Source organism: Perca fluviatilis, chromosome 8, assembly GCF_010015445.1.
Source record: "Perca fluviatilis chromosome 8, GENO_Pfluv_1.0, whole genome shotgun sequence".
NCBI lineage: Eukaryota > Metazoa > Chordata > Actinopteri > Perciformes > Percidae > Perca > Perca fluviatilis.
This window is the reverse complement of record NC_053119.1, coordinates 34,657,686-34,676,273: the sequence shown is the minus strand read 5'-3', so window position 1 is coordinate 34,676,273 and position 18,588 is coordinate 34,657,686. Positions and strand designations below refer to the sequence as shown.

At 40.5% G+C, this 18,588-nt stretch overlaps 1 protein-coding gene across 1 annotated transcript in view; it reads left to right on the top strand.

The window, feature by feature from the left end:
- Nucleotides 1–2,019: 2,019 nt before the first annotated feature.
- The window catches only part of LOC120563673 (cytochrome P450 2F2-like), a 34,947-nt gene continuing 18,378 nt past the window's right edge, over nt 2,020–18,588 (top strand). Inside the window, exons 1-2 of the mRNA XM_039808019.1 lie at nt 2,020–2,279; nt 2,888–3,050. Coding sequence (XP_039663953.1) covers nt 2,118–2,279; nt 2,888–3,050 — 325 coding nt within the window. The 5' untranslated portion in view covers nt 2,020–2,117. The remainder of the gene's footprint in view (nt 2,280–2,887; nt 3,051–18,588) is intronic.

Below are 18,588 nucleotides of genomic sequence, written 5' to 3'. Positions count from 1 at the left end.
TCTACACAATTTAAAAATGAAATAAATGGTGATGAAATCGCATGCTTTTGTTGGGTTCATCTTGAAGTCTCTGTGAGACAAAGCTTTCTGTTGCTTGTGTCCCTTGTTATCAGGCATTTGGAAAAGTACTTAAAATGTAAACATCTGTGTATTTTGTTCTAGATTAGGATCTCCAGTTGTGTCCTCTGCTCTCAGGGTGTTGGGTGTTAAAGAGGTTGTAAAGTGAAATTCCTATCATCTTGAAGTCTGTAACAGACTTGCTCAGTTCTAAATGAGTTTGGAATTCACTAAAAGGCTATTCATGCTACATTGCTAATGTTTTAGAAGCTTCAGTCTGATGGTTAACTTTTGTTGTTGTTGTGCCGTTTGAACAAGTAACATTAATGTAAAATACATTTTTTAACAGGTGCTTCCTGACATTAAGCCGCGGGCACTTAGGCTATAGCTATGGTAATGTTGAATCGCTAGCAAGATTTGAAAGTATCTGCAGCGGGCTGCTAGGTCCATCTGCATCCCCCACCGCAGGGAGACTTCTTTGCGGAGAAGTCAATAGACAGCCCACGACACGGACAATCTGGTTAGCCATTTCCCAGTATACAGTATCTGCTGTTCTCCCAGCGGGGAGTGAAGCGGTTAAAATATCCCATTTCCCTTTTTAAATGACCGCCACCTGCTGGCATGGAGAGTCATTTCCTCTTATGCAGGCGCAGCACATACACAGGGGCGTAGCACAAGATCCAGTCCTGATGGGCCCCCATGTTCCTCAAACACCCCCCTCCCCCCACCACCACCAAAAAAAAAGAAAATCAATCAGATCTTATCTTTCTCTATGAAGGATACATTTGATATTAACCTTTTATCCTAATTGTAACCTAATATAATAAAACACACTAAGATGTTAGTGTTACTTAACACCTTTCAGTCAAACTGGCTAAACATGGTTTGCTTTAATTTTGATATAAGCTCACCTTGTCTCAAATCCAAAGAGGATGATGAGGGGTCTGTTGCTACAGCTGCAGTTTCTGAAACTGTGTAATGTTGACATTATATGTATCTACCGATGAGCTACCAAGCTACCTATGATGACACTAATTAGCCTATTATTGCTAATTATAGACATTATAGCCTATTAATTTTAAATTAAACATGTTTCAAATTAGGCTATTATAATGGTGTGTTGTGCGCAAACAGCATTGTTAGTGTAGTTTATTTATGTAGCCTTTACCTCAGATTACATGTATAACCAAATTATCATTTGAAAGTGTATGTTCTGCTCTTTCAATGGGTTGTCTCAGTCCGTTTTTAGCACTTACAGTCGCGGAGATATACAAGCAGTTTAGCACCATGGATTTCGTTTTCTAGTTTGTGCTCACCTTTCTTTGAAAAGAAGTCAGTTACCAATTATTTTCCCTCATTTTGTTTTCTCTCCTTCTCCTGTCTTTCCTTTCTTTTTTGGTAGCACGATTTGGCTTTCTTTGAGAAAGACATTTCTACAGCAGAAGTTTGCGCTCCACCACATGCTCAACTGAACTAACGTAAACAAAATGCGTGCAGATGAACTAAACCATTTGGCGCATTAGCAAGGGGTGGGTGAGACCTTAGTCTTTTTTGTATACAAAATGTAGTCAGTCAATCAACAAAGTTATTCAGCCAATACACTAACTTTACATTTCCTCTGACATGCATTATGAAATTTAATTAGGAAATGAAAATATCCAGGTAAAATAAAATATGTTCCAGACTTTTCAAGGGCCCTCTCTCCCTTTGGGCCCTGGTAATCAGTATTGGTTTTACCCCCAGTCCGACGCCCCTGCACATACATGCTACTCAGCTGTAGTCATTGCTGTGTGTTCAAGTGCAACTTTTTGGCAAAGACACAGGCAACATGAGGAGAGTTGAAGCAACGTCAGATTCAGGCTTTATAGCCACTAGTTCTTTGATGTCTGCTGTCTGCTAAACTGTTTCTGCTTGATGTTACTGTTCACATCTTGCTTATTTACTTTGCTCCCTGTATAGGGGAGCAAAGTACACAACTAGAAGGGGCAGGACTAAGATGAGCTACACTTTGAAAGCAAGTCAATTAGCTTGCCTCTTCTGTTCAGTCCAGTCCATCAACTATGTTTACCTCAATCTTCTTGATATGGCTCTGCATTGTATTCTTCATCTTTCTACTCAAATCCCGGAGGCCCAAGAACTTTCCCCCAGGACCCCCTATCCTGCCGATACTAGGAAACATTTTGCACATGAGCCTAGAGAACCCCCTGAAGGACTTTGAGAGGGTAAGAAAAAACCGTGAAATTAATGTTTTGCTCTTCCAATGCCTGAAATTGTTATGGCATTGATGTAGTTACTAATACATTTTAGTAGGTAGCTAGTTAAAAGGTGTCTACAATGGTTCAATACTTACACTTCTGGCCAGTGTGTTTTTCCTAATAGTAATAGTTTCAGCAATTGCTGGACCACACTGCATTTCTAGACTATGAATGAAACCTATTGGCTGCTGAATTTTAAGTGTAAAATAAAAAACAATTGGGAAAGCCAGTACAATCTTTGCACAATATGCTTCTAAGTGTAAAGGATACTCACAACAGGTTGTCTATACATAGTTAAGTGCTTGTGGATTTGGACAAAAGCCAACCAGTGGTACAGATATGGAGTCATTATTGTAGCAAAGTTATTGCAAATTTGTGTGTGGAGATTTCTGCAACTGTATCTCAATCCATGTGTTCTCATTTGCTGGTTCTTAAATTGCACTTTCAGATGATAAAAGATTGAACTTTTTTGTGTTTATTAGTAAATTGCCCTTTCAATGAGTAATGTCCATCTGAAGTTATGTGATATATATGCATTTTAACACATTTAACATTGTTATATTGTTCTTTCCCAGCTCAGGAATACTTATGGGAATGTCTACAGTCTGTTCCTCGGTACCAGACCAGCTGTTATCATCAATGGGATGAAGGCCATGAAGGAGGCTATGGTGACCAAGGGCACTGATTTTGCTGGACGACCCCAAGACATGTTTGTCAATGACGCCACCCAAAGGAAAGGTAGCTCAGACACAATATGTCATAGGGCAGAGAATGTTTTATCGAACTTAACATAATATAGTACATACTGTATGTCAGTAATGTATCTCTTTCTAAGCACGTACTGTATGTAGGGATGGGGCAGGTACCATGAATCCTATATCTTGCAAAAATGTATGGTTGTGCAGTTTAAGTTTTTATTGTCATAATTACTGTATCCCAGTAAATTAAATGCTGGGAAATGGTGAAAAGGGAGAAACAATCACCTGGGGTAGAAATTACAGGTCACATGTTGCCTAGTTTATCTTTGTAGGAGGCTTCTCATCACCACTCTAAGAAAAGCAGAAGGTGCATACCACTTGCCTAGTAGTAACCTGCTATACGACTGTACAGGGTATTCAGCCATGTTAACTAAGGGCACTTTCACATCTGAAAGTCCGAACCAAGGTCTGGACCAAGGTTCATGTTTTGGCATTTGATCCAGCAAGTTTTGGTTTCACACTGCAGTTATGCAAGCGCACTAAAGAACTATACGTGACAAAACTACATCCTGTCATCATCTCAAACTTGAGCTACATCTCCTGACAGTTGTAAGTGATTGGTTTGTAGACAGGCTTCCCTGTCCTCTCGTATCCTATCCTCTGTGTCTGAGTTTTTCCAGCTGACCGCTACTCTCCCCGCGCTGCCGTGGCTCTTTTTGTTTTGTTGCGTTGTTGAGAAGCAAGACACAGGAACTTTACTTTGGGTTTGAGGAGCTGCAGCATTTATTGAAAGACAAACTGCAACCTACACTGTACATTTACTACCACTTAACAAGTAAACCACTGATTTAAAAGCCTAAAAGGAAGTTTTTCCTCGCCACTGTTGCACCATGCTTGCTCGTGGGAAATTATTGGGTCTTTGGAAATTATAGATTGTGGTTTGGACCTACTCTATCTGTAAAGTGTCTTGAGATAACTCTTGTTATGATTTGATACTATAAATAAAATGTAATAGAATTGAATTTATTCGCTGCTCTGATAGCCGCAAGCTGTCTGCTCTGAGCGCATTCACGTCACACTCTCTCACGTACACATTAAGCACTGAGCTATTCCTTAAAGGTCCTACATAGGTCTTATAAAGCCAAGATAGCCTGCAAGAGCTTCCTTTATTTGGTCTGAATGTCCGAACCATCCAAAACATGCTTTCACACTAGAAACAAACCGGACCACGGTTCAGCTTGATCGGGACCAAGACTAACTCTTGTGGTCGAACCAAATTTCGGCTCTTTGGTCCGGATTGTGGCTAGCGAGATTTGGCTCCAAGATGGCGCCAATGTCAATGGCTTGCCGTCTGTCCGTGCCTAGTCTGTTTTGTATTACTGTTTTAGCACTACTTATGACTCTGTTTATACATGCCACTTGTGTATGATCGCTCTACACTTTTAAATATCCAAAATATATTTGAGGAGCACTCCAAAGAAGCCTGGGAGGAACTCCAGTCCTATGCTGAAAAACCGCCGCAAAGGATTCCTACGAGGCTGCAACATGATCCCTGGTTCCCTTTGCCGAAAAGACGGTGTCGCCGTGGAAAGCGAGGAGGAAGACTGGTCAAACTAAAGGCATACCTGGTCTCTTCCCCGGGAGTGCCGCGGCATGTGGATGTGCGGTTGTGGGGCTGGAGCGGCGGTCGAGCACTGTGCTGGCGTGCTGAGAGCGGGGTGTCTGGATGGATTCGGCCTGTGGTGCCGGAGGGGCCCGTGGCGAGTCGCTTTCGGCGTGCACGGCATTTCCACCAGAATGGAATTGACGCGCAGAATCTTCGCCCTGTGTCATTTGGTCGCGGACAGTCGCTGGAGTCCATGGACATTGAAAGATCAGCTATAAGGTTGGCTTTGATAAATGTATGCTCTCTGAAAAACAAGTCTTTTATCCTAAACAAGTTTATCAGAGCTCGGGATTTAGATTTTGTTTGTATTACGGAAACGTGGATGAACACTGACAATACATACGTTCTGGGAGAAGATGTACCAAATCATTTCTCAGTTTTTAATTCTCCTCGACAAAAAGGAAGGGGAGGAGGATTGGCTTCTATTTTTAAGAACAATTTCATTTGTACCTTACTCAAGTTTGAGCAGTTTTCAAGCTTTGAACTTCAAGCCTTTGAAATTCAATCAATTATATGGGATTAGTTTTGTGACTTTAATTCCAAGCAAAACTTCTCAAGTATCAAACAAAAAACACTAACTCAAGCAAAAAAATTGTCACCTCAAAGGTAAAACTTAAAACTTGCAAATAAAACATTTGTGTAGTTGTAAACTATTGGTCTTTTATTTGTTTGATATTATGTCCTTTTGTTTACAGTTCCCTCTGCTTCTTTCTCAATGATCAGTCTTTTGCTCTCTCCATCACGTTTGCAGTCATGCTCCCAGCTTTCTCGTTTGCGCTCCCTGAGTTTTTGCTTGCGATTCTGACACAAACATCTCGCGTGGGCGGGTCTTACAGGGGTGCATCCCCATTGGCTAATGAGTGTTAAGGGGAAAGTTTGAGTGACAGCTCAGCCTCAGTGCAGGTAAACTAACGTTAGAGACTCAGAGTCTGGTCTGAAGGACATACAAGCCACTCCACAGGGGATTCCTACAAGATTAATAAAGTGTAAGTATTATTAATATATATATTATCTGTGATCTACGTTGCAGCATGGTTACTAGACATTTGTTGTTTTGTTGTATTAAGTTACTAGCTAGCTAGCTAGTAAAGCTTTCTTAAGTTAGCATTTAACGTTAGCTATACTGCAAACGTTATCTAAAACTTGTAGCCACCGGCTACCTTACTGAGCTAACCATGGGAATCATGTATTCTTCGTGAGGCCTTACTCAATGGAGCTGTATTAATTATCGTCTTCTCTCTGTAGAGACCTGCAGGACCCGAGCAGACCTACGATGCTCTCCCATGTAACCTTAGGTTAGTAACGTAGCTATATTATGGTCTATTATGAAAAATTATTATCCAGCTAACTACTAATTGTTGTGTTTGCTATTGGCTTGATAATACACAATGCTAGGGTATTGGTTAAGTTGTACAATGTAGAAGCTGTGAATGTAATATATATAGGGTTCGACACATACATTAGATAATGTTCCATCTGTAGACACTGTTCTTTCTTTGCACTACCTTAAGATGGCAGATAACGGACATATTTTTTGTATTTTTTAGCGCTGTAAATGTCAACAATATTTAGAATTAATGCATAGTGTTACTACTGTCCAAACTATGTACTTTAACTAACACACCAGGCCCTTGACAAATACTTTGCTTAGTGATCCTGATGGTTTGATGTGATGTGCATGTGTCCTGGTGGCTGGCCATATCTTACTTTACACATGTAGTCAACGTGGAGGTAGGAATCTAGAAAGTGTGATCAATAATATTCCAGAAATAAGTGTTCCAGTAGTGTTCAGAAAGCTAGAAAAATGTTTCTAGAGTGCAGGCTTTATTACAATTATTTATTATTGAGCTAATTTCAAACACTTTTTTATCATCCAATAAGGTACTTCAAGCTTTAAGAAGTCAAGGAAGTGAAGGACTACAGCCACATCCCAGCCCTTCAGAGAACTGTCCTGCAGAAAAGGCTGTCGTCCAGACTGGAGCGGGGGGGGCCATCAGTGAGCCCAGGAGACCAGATGATCCCAGGCGTCCAGGAGTTGTGTGTGATATTCCTGCACCACCCTCTGTAGTGTTGTTGCAGACACAAGTCAGCAGAGAAATACAGCTTGCCTTAGGTGAAACTGAATATGTGAAATATATACATAACCCAATTACTCAGTATGTTTGTGTATTGTTGGTGATGAAAAACTGACCCTGACCTGTGATGTACTGCAAATAATGACTGACACTGAGTCCCAGCTTCTTCTACCACCGGAGCCCCAGCTAAATATGTTCAAATATCCATTATGTATGTGAAGTTTTATATTGGACTAAAAATAAAGCATTATAATAGTCTCAACCTTATTTCCTGTTTTATATAATGAACCAAACAGACAAGGGTGAATGTAAATTTTTTTTTAATATATTATGTGCATTTTAAAATATAATTACAGTAAGACAATGTAAACACAAATTAAATTACAGGACAGTATACTGTAGTAGGATATATTGACATACAATGGACACTACAAGTACACCAATGAAAACTTAAGAAAAAGGTTATTGTAAGTGTTAATTGAGTATCTGAGCAAAATATGATCAATACATACACTATTGGTCTATACCCTGGCTGTTTGAAGCCTTCGCACACAGTGTTTCCTCCACAGAGAGACCGAAGGCTCCTCTCCCTCTGCTGCTCCACGTCCTCCTGGTTGGTCTGCTTGCTGCCTGATGTGAGCTGTGATAGAAAATTATAACAAAGTTTCTTACACAAATCAAATGGTAACAAAGTTCTTACTGATAACTGAGGCTTCCAAGGTTGTGTGATTTACAATTAAAATAACTTGCTTTTAAGTAGCCATTAGCAAATGTGTAGGCTTTAAAAACACTATGAACATTTTCCTTATGCTGACCTGCTTGCAAATGCAACAGAATACATGTAATTAGAGTTAGAATAGCCAGTCTTTGTCATAATTAGGAAAGTACAGATGAGCACAAAACTATAAAGATGAACCAGTTAAGCAGTGTTAACACTGCATTTGTACTGTACAGTATGTGTCGACCTCTAGATATAATACATTACATTCACAGCTTCTACATTGTACAACTTAACCAATACCCTAGCATTGTGTATTATCAGGCCAATAGCAACCACAACAATTAGTAGTTAGCTGGATAATAATTTTTCCTAATAGACCATAATAAAGCTACGTTACTAACCTAAGGTCACCTGGGAGAGCATCGTAGCTCTGCTCGGGTCCTGCAGGTCTCTACAGAGAGAAGACGATAATTAATACAGCTCCATTGAGTAAGGCCTCACGAAGAATACATGATTCCCATGGTTAGCTCAGTAAGGTAGCCAGTGGCTACAAGTTTTAGATAACGTTAGCAGTAGCCTATAGCTAATGTTAAATGCTAACTTAAAAAAGCTTTACTAGCTAGCTAGCTAGTCACTTAACACAACGAAACAACAAATGTCTACTAACCATGCTTGCAACATAGATCACAGATAATATATATATTAATAATACTTACACTTTATTAATCTTGTAGGAATCCCCTGTGGAGTGGCTTGTGTATCCTTCAGACCAGACTCTGAGTCTCTAACGTTAGTTTACCTGCACTGAGGCTGAGCTGTCACTCAAACTTTCCCCTTAACACTCATTAGCCAATGGGGACGCACCCCTGTAAGACCCCAGCGCGATGTTTGTGTCAGAATCGCAAGCAAAACTCTCGGGAGCGGAAACGAGAAAGCTGGGAGCATGACTGCAAACGTGATGGAGAGAGCAAAAGACTGATCATTGAGAAAGAAGCAGAGGGAACTGTAAACAAAAGGACATAATATCAAACAAATAAAAGACCAATAGTTTACAACTACACAAATGTTTTGTTTGCAAGTTTTAAGTTTTACCTTTGAGGTGACAATTTTTTTGCTTGAGTTAGTGTTTTTTGTTTGATACTTGAGAAGTTTTGCTTGGAATTAAAGTCACAAAACTAATCCCATACAATTACACCTGTCCTTTGTGCGGTTATTTACCGACCACCGAGAGCAAATAAGGATTGTATTTCAGAACTGGCTGCCTTCTTAGCCGACATTGTTCTAAAATATGATAATATCTTAGTGATGGGGGACTTGAATATCCATGTATGTTGTCCCTCAAACCCCTTAGCAAAAGACTTTTTAAATCTTGTTGATTCTTTTGGTTTTAAACAAATGGTGAACGGCCCTACACACAATCGTGGCCACACTCTGGACTTGATTCTATCACTCGGCTTAGGTGTCAAGGATGTTATTATTGAAGATTTTGTGTTATCTGATCATAATCCGATTTCATGTACTGTTTCTCTTCCCTGTCAGCTGAAAAAACCTTGTGCAGTTAAAAGATTACACCGTCCTCTAACACCGAACTCACACGTAGATTTTAATGTGTCTTTTATGGAGAAATTGCAGCATATGACTACGGACCTCCTATCTCCACATCTTGGTGTAGAAGAAACTATTAATAATTTTAATACTATATGCACAGAAACACTAGACTGTATTGCTCCTTTGAGACAGGTGAGCAGAAAAAATAAGCCTTCTCCCTGGTATAATGAACACGTTAAATCATTGAGAAGAGATTGTAGAAGATGTGAACGTAAATGGAAGAAAGATAAATTACAAATTTCGTATGAAATGTTAAGAGACTCCTTAGGTAAATTCCAACAGGCTGTAAAAACGGTTAGGTTCAGATTTTTTCAGACATTATTGAGAAAAATCGTCAAAATCCAAGAATCCTTTTTTCAACAATTGATATATTTCTGAACCCCAGATTAGAGGTGCCTGGAGTTATACCTATGGACTTATGTGAGAATCTTTTGGAATTCTTTGTCGGACGTATAGCGGACATCCGCAGGAATATATATATATACATATGAGTCTATGGATATACCTGTAATTCATGCTGTGTTGTCTGATTTTGAGCCTATTTCTTTATCCACACTTTTAGATATTGTTGGTAAATTAAAGTCGACAGTCTCTCCTCAAGACATTGTTCCTACAATACTATTTAAGAAAGTTCTTGAACTGATTGGTCCATTTGTATTATCAATAATTAATAAGAGTCTTCTGTCTGGAATTGTTCCAACTTATTGTAAACATGCTATAGTGCATCCTCTACTGAAAAAAACAAACTTAGATAAGAGTGTGATGTGCAATTATAGACCAATCTCAAAGCTGCCCTATCTAGCAAAGATTCTGGAAAAAACAGTCTTCATTCAACTTGAGTCCTTCCTTATTAATAATTCTATCGGTGAAGTTTTTCAGTCGGGGTTCAAAAAACAACACAGTACAGAATCTGCGTTATTAAAAGTTTTTAACAACGTTTTTATGGCCACAGACAGTGGTGACGTGACCTTACTTCTGCTATTAGATCTTACAGCAGCGTTTGACACAATTGACCACAATATTTTAATTGCACGCTTAGAAAATTATGTAGGTATCCGAGGTAATGTCTTAGACTGGATTAAGTCTTATTTTCAAAACAGAAGTTTTTCAGTGCAAATGAGAGAATGTATGTCAAGTTCAGCATCTTTATCATGCGGTATTCCACAAGGATCTATTTTAGCGTTTTTTTTTCCTTATATATGTTGCCTTTAGGTCAGAGTAAATATGATGTCTCCTTTCACTGCTACGCGGATGACACGCAGTTGTATCTTCCCTTACAACCAACTGTCCCTGCTGCTGTTGAAAGGCTGGCAGAGTGTTTTGGGGAGATTAAAAGGTGGATGTTGGCAAATTTTTTATGTCTAAATGAGTCAAAAACTGAAATGATTTTATTCGGCCCTTCAGAGTCCGCTAATATATCGGAAATTGAATTGGGCACACTATCTCCTTATCTGATGAATCAAGTAAAAAACTTAGGTATAATCTGCGATAGTGCACTGAAATTTGATAAACAGATAAATCAAGTAGTCAAAATGAGTTTCTTTCAGTTAATGGGATACTTCACCGATTTAGCATTCAGCTTTGTATCAGTAGAAACCCGATAGTATTTCTGAATGACCGTGCCTCCCTCCCTCATGTCCCCCTGAGACGAGAGATTTCTGCATTTGGGGCCTGGAAAAAATCTTCGGATGACGTAAAATGACGATTTTTGCGTCATTGGAAGATTTTTGGGCCAGAGGCAAAGGACTACAGCCAGTAGTAGGATCTACTTCTTCGTATGTTTTCAACACGCCCACAGGGGTTGGACCGGCCGAGTCTGGCCGAGGTATTCGGAACGAAAACGCCATCTTGAATCTTCGCTAAACAGGCTTCTCGGTTTTCAGCAGAAAACATTTACAACAATTATCTGCATTCAAACTACCGGAGCGCGTGTACCACCGGATACATCGGTACAGATTACAGACGCAATTCCGGCATAACTCACGGAGCTTCGCCTCGCACGGAGACCAGCGGTATCGCTCAATGCCGCTTGCCGGCTAGGGGACATCCTCATCGGCTAGGTGGAAAGCTAACGCTAGCTGTCCACCTGTCCCAGCCATCCTGCTTGCAAGTGTCTGCTCATTAAACAACAAGCTGGACTACATCCTCCTTCAACGAAAATCCCAACGTGAGTTCAGTGACTGCTGTGTTTTTGTTGTTGTGGAAACATGCCTGAACAACAGTGTACTGGACTATCCAGCTACCAGGCTGCTCTCGCCGGCCCGTGGAGGTGGGCTGTGTTAAACGGACTGGTGTAGAAATAAAATCCAACTAGCTACTGCTAACTGCTGGTGGAGCTTGTGACTGTTAAATGCCGACCATTCGACATTCCACGCTAATTCACGGCTGTGTTTATACTCTGTGTTTAGCTACACCAATGCTAGTATGCGTTAGCTGAACTTTACGGATCCTGCTTGCAAGTGTCCCGCTCATTTAGACCACAAACTGGACTACATCCAACTTCAACGACATTCCCAACGTGAGTTCAGAGACTGCCGTGTTTTTGTTGTTGTGGAAACCTGCCTGAATAGTGTACCGGACTGTCCAGCTACCAGGCCTGCTAGCCCTCCGAGCTAGAGATGCTCTGTCGCCAGGTAAAAGAAGTGGGCTGTGTTAACACCGAGTGGCGCAGAAATGTGGTGATTTGTATCCATTTAACTGCTAACTGCTGGTGGAGTTTGTGACTGTTAAATGCCGACCATTCTACATTACACACTAATTCACGGCTGTGATTATGCTCGGTGTTTACAGCCCACCAAGCGCTAATGCTAGTATGCGTTAGCTGAACTTTACGGAGCCTATAAAGTGTGTGTACTAAATGTAGCCTGTTTCGTATGTCGTTTTTATATATGTTAAATGTGTAACACCACTTGAGTAGCGATGAAACGTTGTTTCGTGTATATGGTTGAAATGACAATAAAACACGCTTGAGTTGAGTTGAATGCCTCTGTCGGTCTGTCAAGCGGTAGGCGTGGCTGGGGAGTGGACTCAAAGCAACGAAGCAGGTGCATTCTGGGATTTGGTGTTTTTCATCCATATAAGACCAAAACACATTTTCTGGCTTTTCTCGGCCTAGAAGGCACCAATTTCAATTTTGTTTTCACATTTCTACTACATAAGTGACCCAATTTAAAGATATATTCAGCTTTCCAGCGGTGAAATATTCCTTTAAGACTAATCTACTAAAATTAAGCCTTTTGTAACATGGAAAGACCTGGAAAAGATAGTGCATGCGTTTATTTTCACAAGATTGGACTATGGTAATGCATTGTACTATGGTGTTCATCAGAAAACCTTAAACAGACTGCAACTAGTCCAAAATGCGGCCGCAAGGCTACTGACAGGCACTCGGAAAAATTAACATATTACTCCTGTATTAAAAGAACTACATTGGTTGCCGGTTTTTGGGATTAATTTTATTAATTTTTTAAAGGATTAATTTTAAGATACTTTTATTTGTTTTTAAAGCACTACATGGCACTGCTCCGACATATATAGCCGATCTAATCCAGGTGAATAAACCAAAGAGAGCACTTCGCTCCGAATCATTAAATCTCTTGGTAGTCCCGCGGACGTACAGGAAAATGAGAAGGGATCGTTCTTTTGCGGCCGTTGCTCCCAGGCTGTGGAATAGTTTACCTCCTTATATTAGGAAATGTTCCTCTCTCACAGAGTTTAAACGACATTTGAAAGCTTACTTTTTCACTCTGGCTTTTGATCATCTATGAGTGCTGTGTTAATGATGTGATAGGATTTTAGTATTTTTTACTAGTGGCAAGGTCCAGAATTTATATGTGCTTTATAAATAAATTGAACAATGAACATTGAACAAAAGGTTTCACACCTGTAATTTTGGTTTCGGATCAAACTGAAAAGTCTGTGAGTCCGGACCGGAGGTGTGAAAGCCCCCTAAGATTACAAACTGTAGGAAGCAAAAATGCTCAGTTTAAAGGGAACTGTGAACTGAAAAACTAAACACCGGTTCATAACTTCGCCAGACATTCACATGCAATATTACCCATCAGTCATTGTGTCTTGCTGACATTTACGCCACATGGACCGAATTGGACCCTTGCCGACACATGGAAGGTATACATGTAGCTTCATAGTCTCCCTTTATCAAAACCATAACATTCAACCAGACAGTTAGACTTAAGAATTAACGTCACTTTATTGTCCTACATTGTAGGAAAATTGGATTGGGCTTCCACCTATGCTGCATCTATAAAAAAAACATTTCACACACATAAAAGAGGGGTAAGACAGCTACAGGAAACAAAAAACATAACCAAGAGCATAATAATAAAAAACATACACTGATGCAATTAATACAAAAGTATTAAAGTTAGGACTGATAACGAGGACATTAAGTGTAACGACGGGCCATCTCCTCCTCCTGCGAATTTTCAGTTAAGATTTGAGTTGGATTTTACAAGGTGTTTATGGAACAATTTTCACTCAGTACAAGTGCAAATAACACTGCTGGATTTAATCTTCATGGTAATGTGGATGATATGGAGTGAAGAAATGTGTGTGAGACATCCTTTACTTGAAAATATTACTAGTAATTGTTATTCCCACGTTTACTTTCTACAGTCTGACATCAGTTCACCACCTCACCATCTGCGTCGCCAATTCCCATTGTCTCCAAAATGTGCGTACGCGTGGGTCACAGTTTGCGTGGAGGACCGCACATTCTGCCATCAAGATTGTTTTTTATAAATTACAACCTTTGCGTGGGAAGTGGCGCACAATTTCAGCCCCGTTTTGTGCATACGCCATGTTTATAAATGAGAACCCAGGTTATGTTGTTCCTGCTCCAAATAATGTAATTTTGACTCAAGTTCAGATAATTCACCCAGTCTAGTTTTTTTGAGGTTAGAAGAAAAAGATATAGAGGAATTTCAAATACAGCCCTTAATTGCGTACCAAAGCATACGTGGATCATCAACAGAACCAGCATTCTCAGCCAAGAAGTTATTCAATGCCGTTTTAAAGTATTCACAGAAATCTTTGTTTTTAAATAGAGTTATGTTAAAGCGCCATCTTGTTGCCCTGAGGCATCTGTCCATGAGAGTTAATTTAGCAATTACTACACCATGGTCAGACAGTGGGTTAGGGCGAACATTTACGTCATGAACTTGTGATATAGCAGATGGAGAAGCCAGTAAATAATCAATCCTATAAGTCTTATGTCTATTAGAATAAAAGCTTTACTGTCTATAAGAGGGATTAATGGCACAGAATGAATCAGGCTGAAATCTGACATAAGACCTTGAAATGCAGCAGTTGCAAAATTATCAGAATGCTGGTTGCCCCCATGAGAACGGTCAAGCTCAGGGTTTAGAGTAGCGTTCATGTCTGCTCCTATAATAATAAATAAAACTTTGCATATCTGATAAAAGTGCAGTGACATTGTTATAGATATCTGGATCAAACTGATTTGGAGCGTAAATGGAAATAAAGCAAATTTTACACCCTGCGATGACAGTTTTGAGATATGAAATGCAACAGTCTGTGCTGCCTTAATGTTCTAAAATTGACAAAAGAAAGAACACGCTGAAGCACGAAATTTTTTGTTGTCAAACGAGGAAGAGGCAGCAGTATAATAACGCCTATTGGCAAAACAATTTAACATCTCTGTCTCTCATTTGCGACTCCTGTATAAATGCCACGTCAATATTATGCCAGGTGTATGTATGTAAACACATTGCCCGTTTAATTTGACCATTCAGCCCATTAATGTTCCAACTCACAACTTTAATAGCCGTCATATCAAAAAGCGAGAGTGGGCAGTATTTGAAATACCACTATAATACACCGAATGAAAACAAGTAATGTAAGCATTAATTTCAGTAAGAGATCTGGGTGGTATTTCAGGTACAAGGTTTAACAAACTCTGAGTCTAACCCTGAGGTCTGAGTTGATTTACCCTGAGATGGGAAACTCTGAGTTTTCGGTTTCAGAACAGCTGATATGAGTTGATTCAATCAACTCGGAATAGGTTCATGCGCGTGCACCACCACAATAAAAAGGCAGCATGAATGGAGCCATGATTCTACGATTCACCATGGTAACAACCACAAACAAACGGGTCGGCGGAAATACTCATGCGCACATACAGCGAGTTAAAAAAAAAAAAGCAACACAGCGGCTGCTGCAAAAGAGAGAGAATTTGCGTGGGAGAAAAGTGCTGCTAGAGTAAATGCGTATATTCCAATATAGTGTATATCATATTTAATCATAAGTATAGCCTAATATTACTGGTGAAATGGTATTGAACCTATAATCTATTCATTTAGGAGCAATCCTGCGGGCGAAAATGTCCTAGGCCTACTAATCCCATTCTGAGCCTGCAGCACCATCATTATCAGAATTATAATCCATAATCTTTTATTTCAAAGGGTTTACATCATTCACCTGCAATAATGTGGAACTCCTTTCAAAAAAATTTAAAATACGTTTCAGATCGAGTCACAGTCTTCTGACGGCGCTTTGCTGCAGTACGTGGCTGTACTAAAATGCTCCGCATCACCAATGTTGTAAAGACAAATGCCGTTTGCAAAAAAAAACAGTAATGCGATAATCTGCTGGGATGTAAGAGCATAGATGGGCGACGTTAGTGATATGAGGATGAATAAGGTTATGTATGCTACATAACTGATCAACTGGGAAGAAAAACGATACCGCTCAAATAGGAAGTTATCTGAAAATTAAAATGTTGGGGCTTCAATATCATCTCCCGACGTATGTTTAACTCTCTGTGAAGTAAAGCAGCTTCTTCATCAATGGGATCGTAGACAAAAGGAAATGCCATGTTTTGAGAAATAAAATGTTTTATAGGCTAGTCTGCCTAACATGGTTAATAAACCAATATATATATATTTTTTTTATTCATGCCGATAACAAACTGCGCTAAAATGCGCCTGATACAGACTGAATGAATGAATGAGGAAATGAAAGAGCGCTGTGTCAGAGGGAGGAGACTGAGACAAACTCGAGGTTTCTTGAAGAAAACCTGCTGGCGACCAGGTTAGGTTCACAGACTCAGTTACCATAGTAACTGACTCTGAGGTGAAGTTACTTCTCTTTCTGAAACAGAAAACCCAGAGTTTCCCTCATCTCAGGGTTAACAAACTCAGAGTTTTCACTAAACCTGCTTTCTGAAATACCACCCTGTTCCACCCCCTGGGTCGCCACAACCCCGATAAACAAACTATAAAACAACAATAAGAACACAAACATCCCCCTCACAAATACACTCTTTACATTCACTCGCAAGAGCTATGTCCCTACCCATGTAACTCAGTCCACTTGACTCTGAGAAAGTTCCCGTGCAGGGTTATTACAAACAGATACCTTGCCTATATTAGAGAAGATTAACTATAACATGACTAATTAACTTCAGTTTCTAAACGTGATTTTAACTATCCGAAAAACAAAATAGTACGCTAAGATAACTGGGCTTCAGTTCTCACCAACCATGACAACAAAAAGTGTCCCACTGCCGAGGAAGATGGAGCAAAAGAAAAACATTTAAAGGAATATTTCACCGCTGGAAAGCTGAATATATCTTTAAATTGGGTCACTTATGTAGTAGAAATGAGGAAAAAAAATTTAAATTGGTGCCTTCTAGGCCTGGGAAAAGCCAGAAAATGTGTTTTGGTCTTATATGGATGAAAAAGACCAAATCCCAGAATGCACCTGCTTCGTTGCTTTGAGTCCACTCCCAAGCCACGCCTACCGCTTGACAGACCGACAGAGCGTGTTTTATTGTCATTTCAACCATATACACGAAACAACGTTTCATCGTGACTCAAGTGGTGTTACACATTTAACATATATAAAAACGAAATTATATAAAAACGACATACGAAACAGGCTACATTTAGTACACACACTTTATAGGCTCCGTAAAGTTCAGCTAACGCATACTAGCATTAGCGCTTGGTGGGCTGTAAACACCGAGCATAAACACAGCCGTGAATTAGTGTGTAATGTAGAATGGTCGGCATTTAACAGTCACAAACTCCACCAGCAGTTAGCAGTTAAATGGATACAAATCACCACATTTCTGCACCACTCGGTGTTAACACAGCCCACGTCTTTTACCCGGCGACAGAGCATCTCTAGCTCGGAGGGCTAGCAGGCCTGATAGCTGGATAGTCCGGTACACTATTCAGGCAGGTTTCCACAACAACAAAAACACGGCAGTCTCTGAACTCACGTTGGGAGTGTCGTTGAAGTTGGATGTAGTCCAGTTTGTGGTCTAAATGAGCGGACACTTGCAAGCAGGATCCGTAAAGTTCAGCTAACGCATACTAGCATTGGTGTAGCTAAACACGGAGTATAAACACAGGCGTGAATTAGCGTGGAATGTCGAGTAGTGCGGCATTTAACAGTCACAAGCTCCACCAGCAGTTAGCAGTAGCTAGTTGGATTTTATTTCTACACCAGTCCACCTCCACGGGCCGGCGAGAGCAGCCTGGTAGCTGGATAGTCCCGGTTCCGGTACACTGTTGTTCAGGCATGTTTCCACAACAACAAAAACACAGCAGGAGTTTCGTTGAAGGAGGATGTAGTCCAGCTTGTTGTTTAATGAGCAGACACTTGCAAGCAGGATGGCTGGGACAGGTGGACAGCTAGCGTTAGCTTTCCACCTAGCGGATGGAAGGCCTCCCAGCCGGCTAGCGGCATTGAGCGACACCGCTGGTCTCCGTGCAGGCGAAGCTCACGTAGTGTGCTGAGTATTGCGTCTGTAATAACGTTTCCTCCATATTCTCCGATCTGTACCGATGTATCCCGGTGGTACACACGTCCAGTAGTTTGAATGCAGATAATTGTTGTAAATGTTTTCTCCTGAAAACCGAAAGCCTGTTTAGCGAAGATTCAAGATGGCTGACAGTCGTTTTCATTCGGAATACCTCGGCCAGACTCGGCAGTCCAACCCCCTGTGGGTGTGTTGAAAACATACGGAAGTAGATCCTACTACTGGCTGTAGTCCTTTGCCTCTGGCCCAAAAATCTTCCAATGACGCAAAAATCGTCATTTTACGTCATCCGAAGATTTTTTCCAGGCCCCAAATGCAGAAATCTCTCGTCTCAGGGGGACATGAGGGAGGGAGGCACGGTCATTCAGAAATACTATCGGGTTCCTACTGATACAAAGCTGAATGCTAAATCGGTGAAGTATCCCTTTAAGTCAAGCAAAGATGACAGCAACTGTCCTGATCCATGTTTAACCAAACTATAGCCTAGTCCATCCACATCCTAGTCCATCACTCGCTGAGTAACACCTGTTTATGAAACCTGCTGCTTAGAAGCAGCAGGGCTCATAAACAGGTGTTACTCAGCTCCCCGGATCAGCTTCAACTTGGCTGGGTAAATCAAGAAGGCTTGGAAGCCCTGCTTTCTCGCAGGATCCATCGCATCGGAGAAGGCTCAGCGTTCGGTGACGGTGTAGTTGCTGT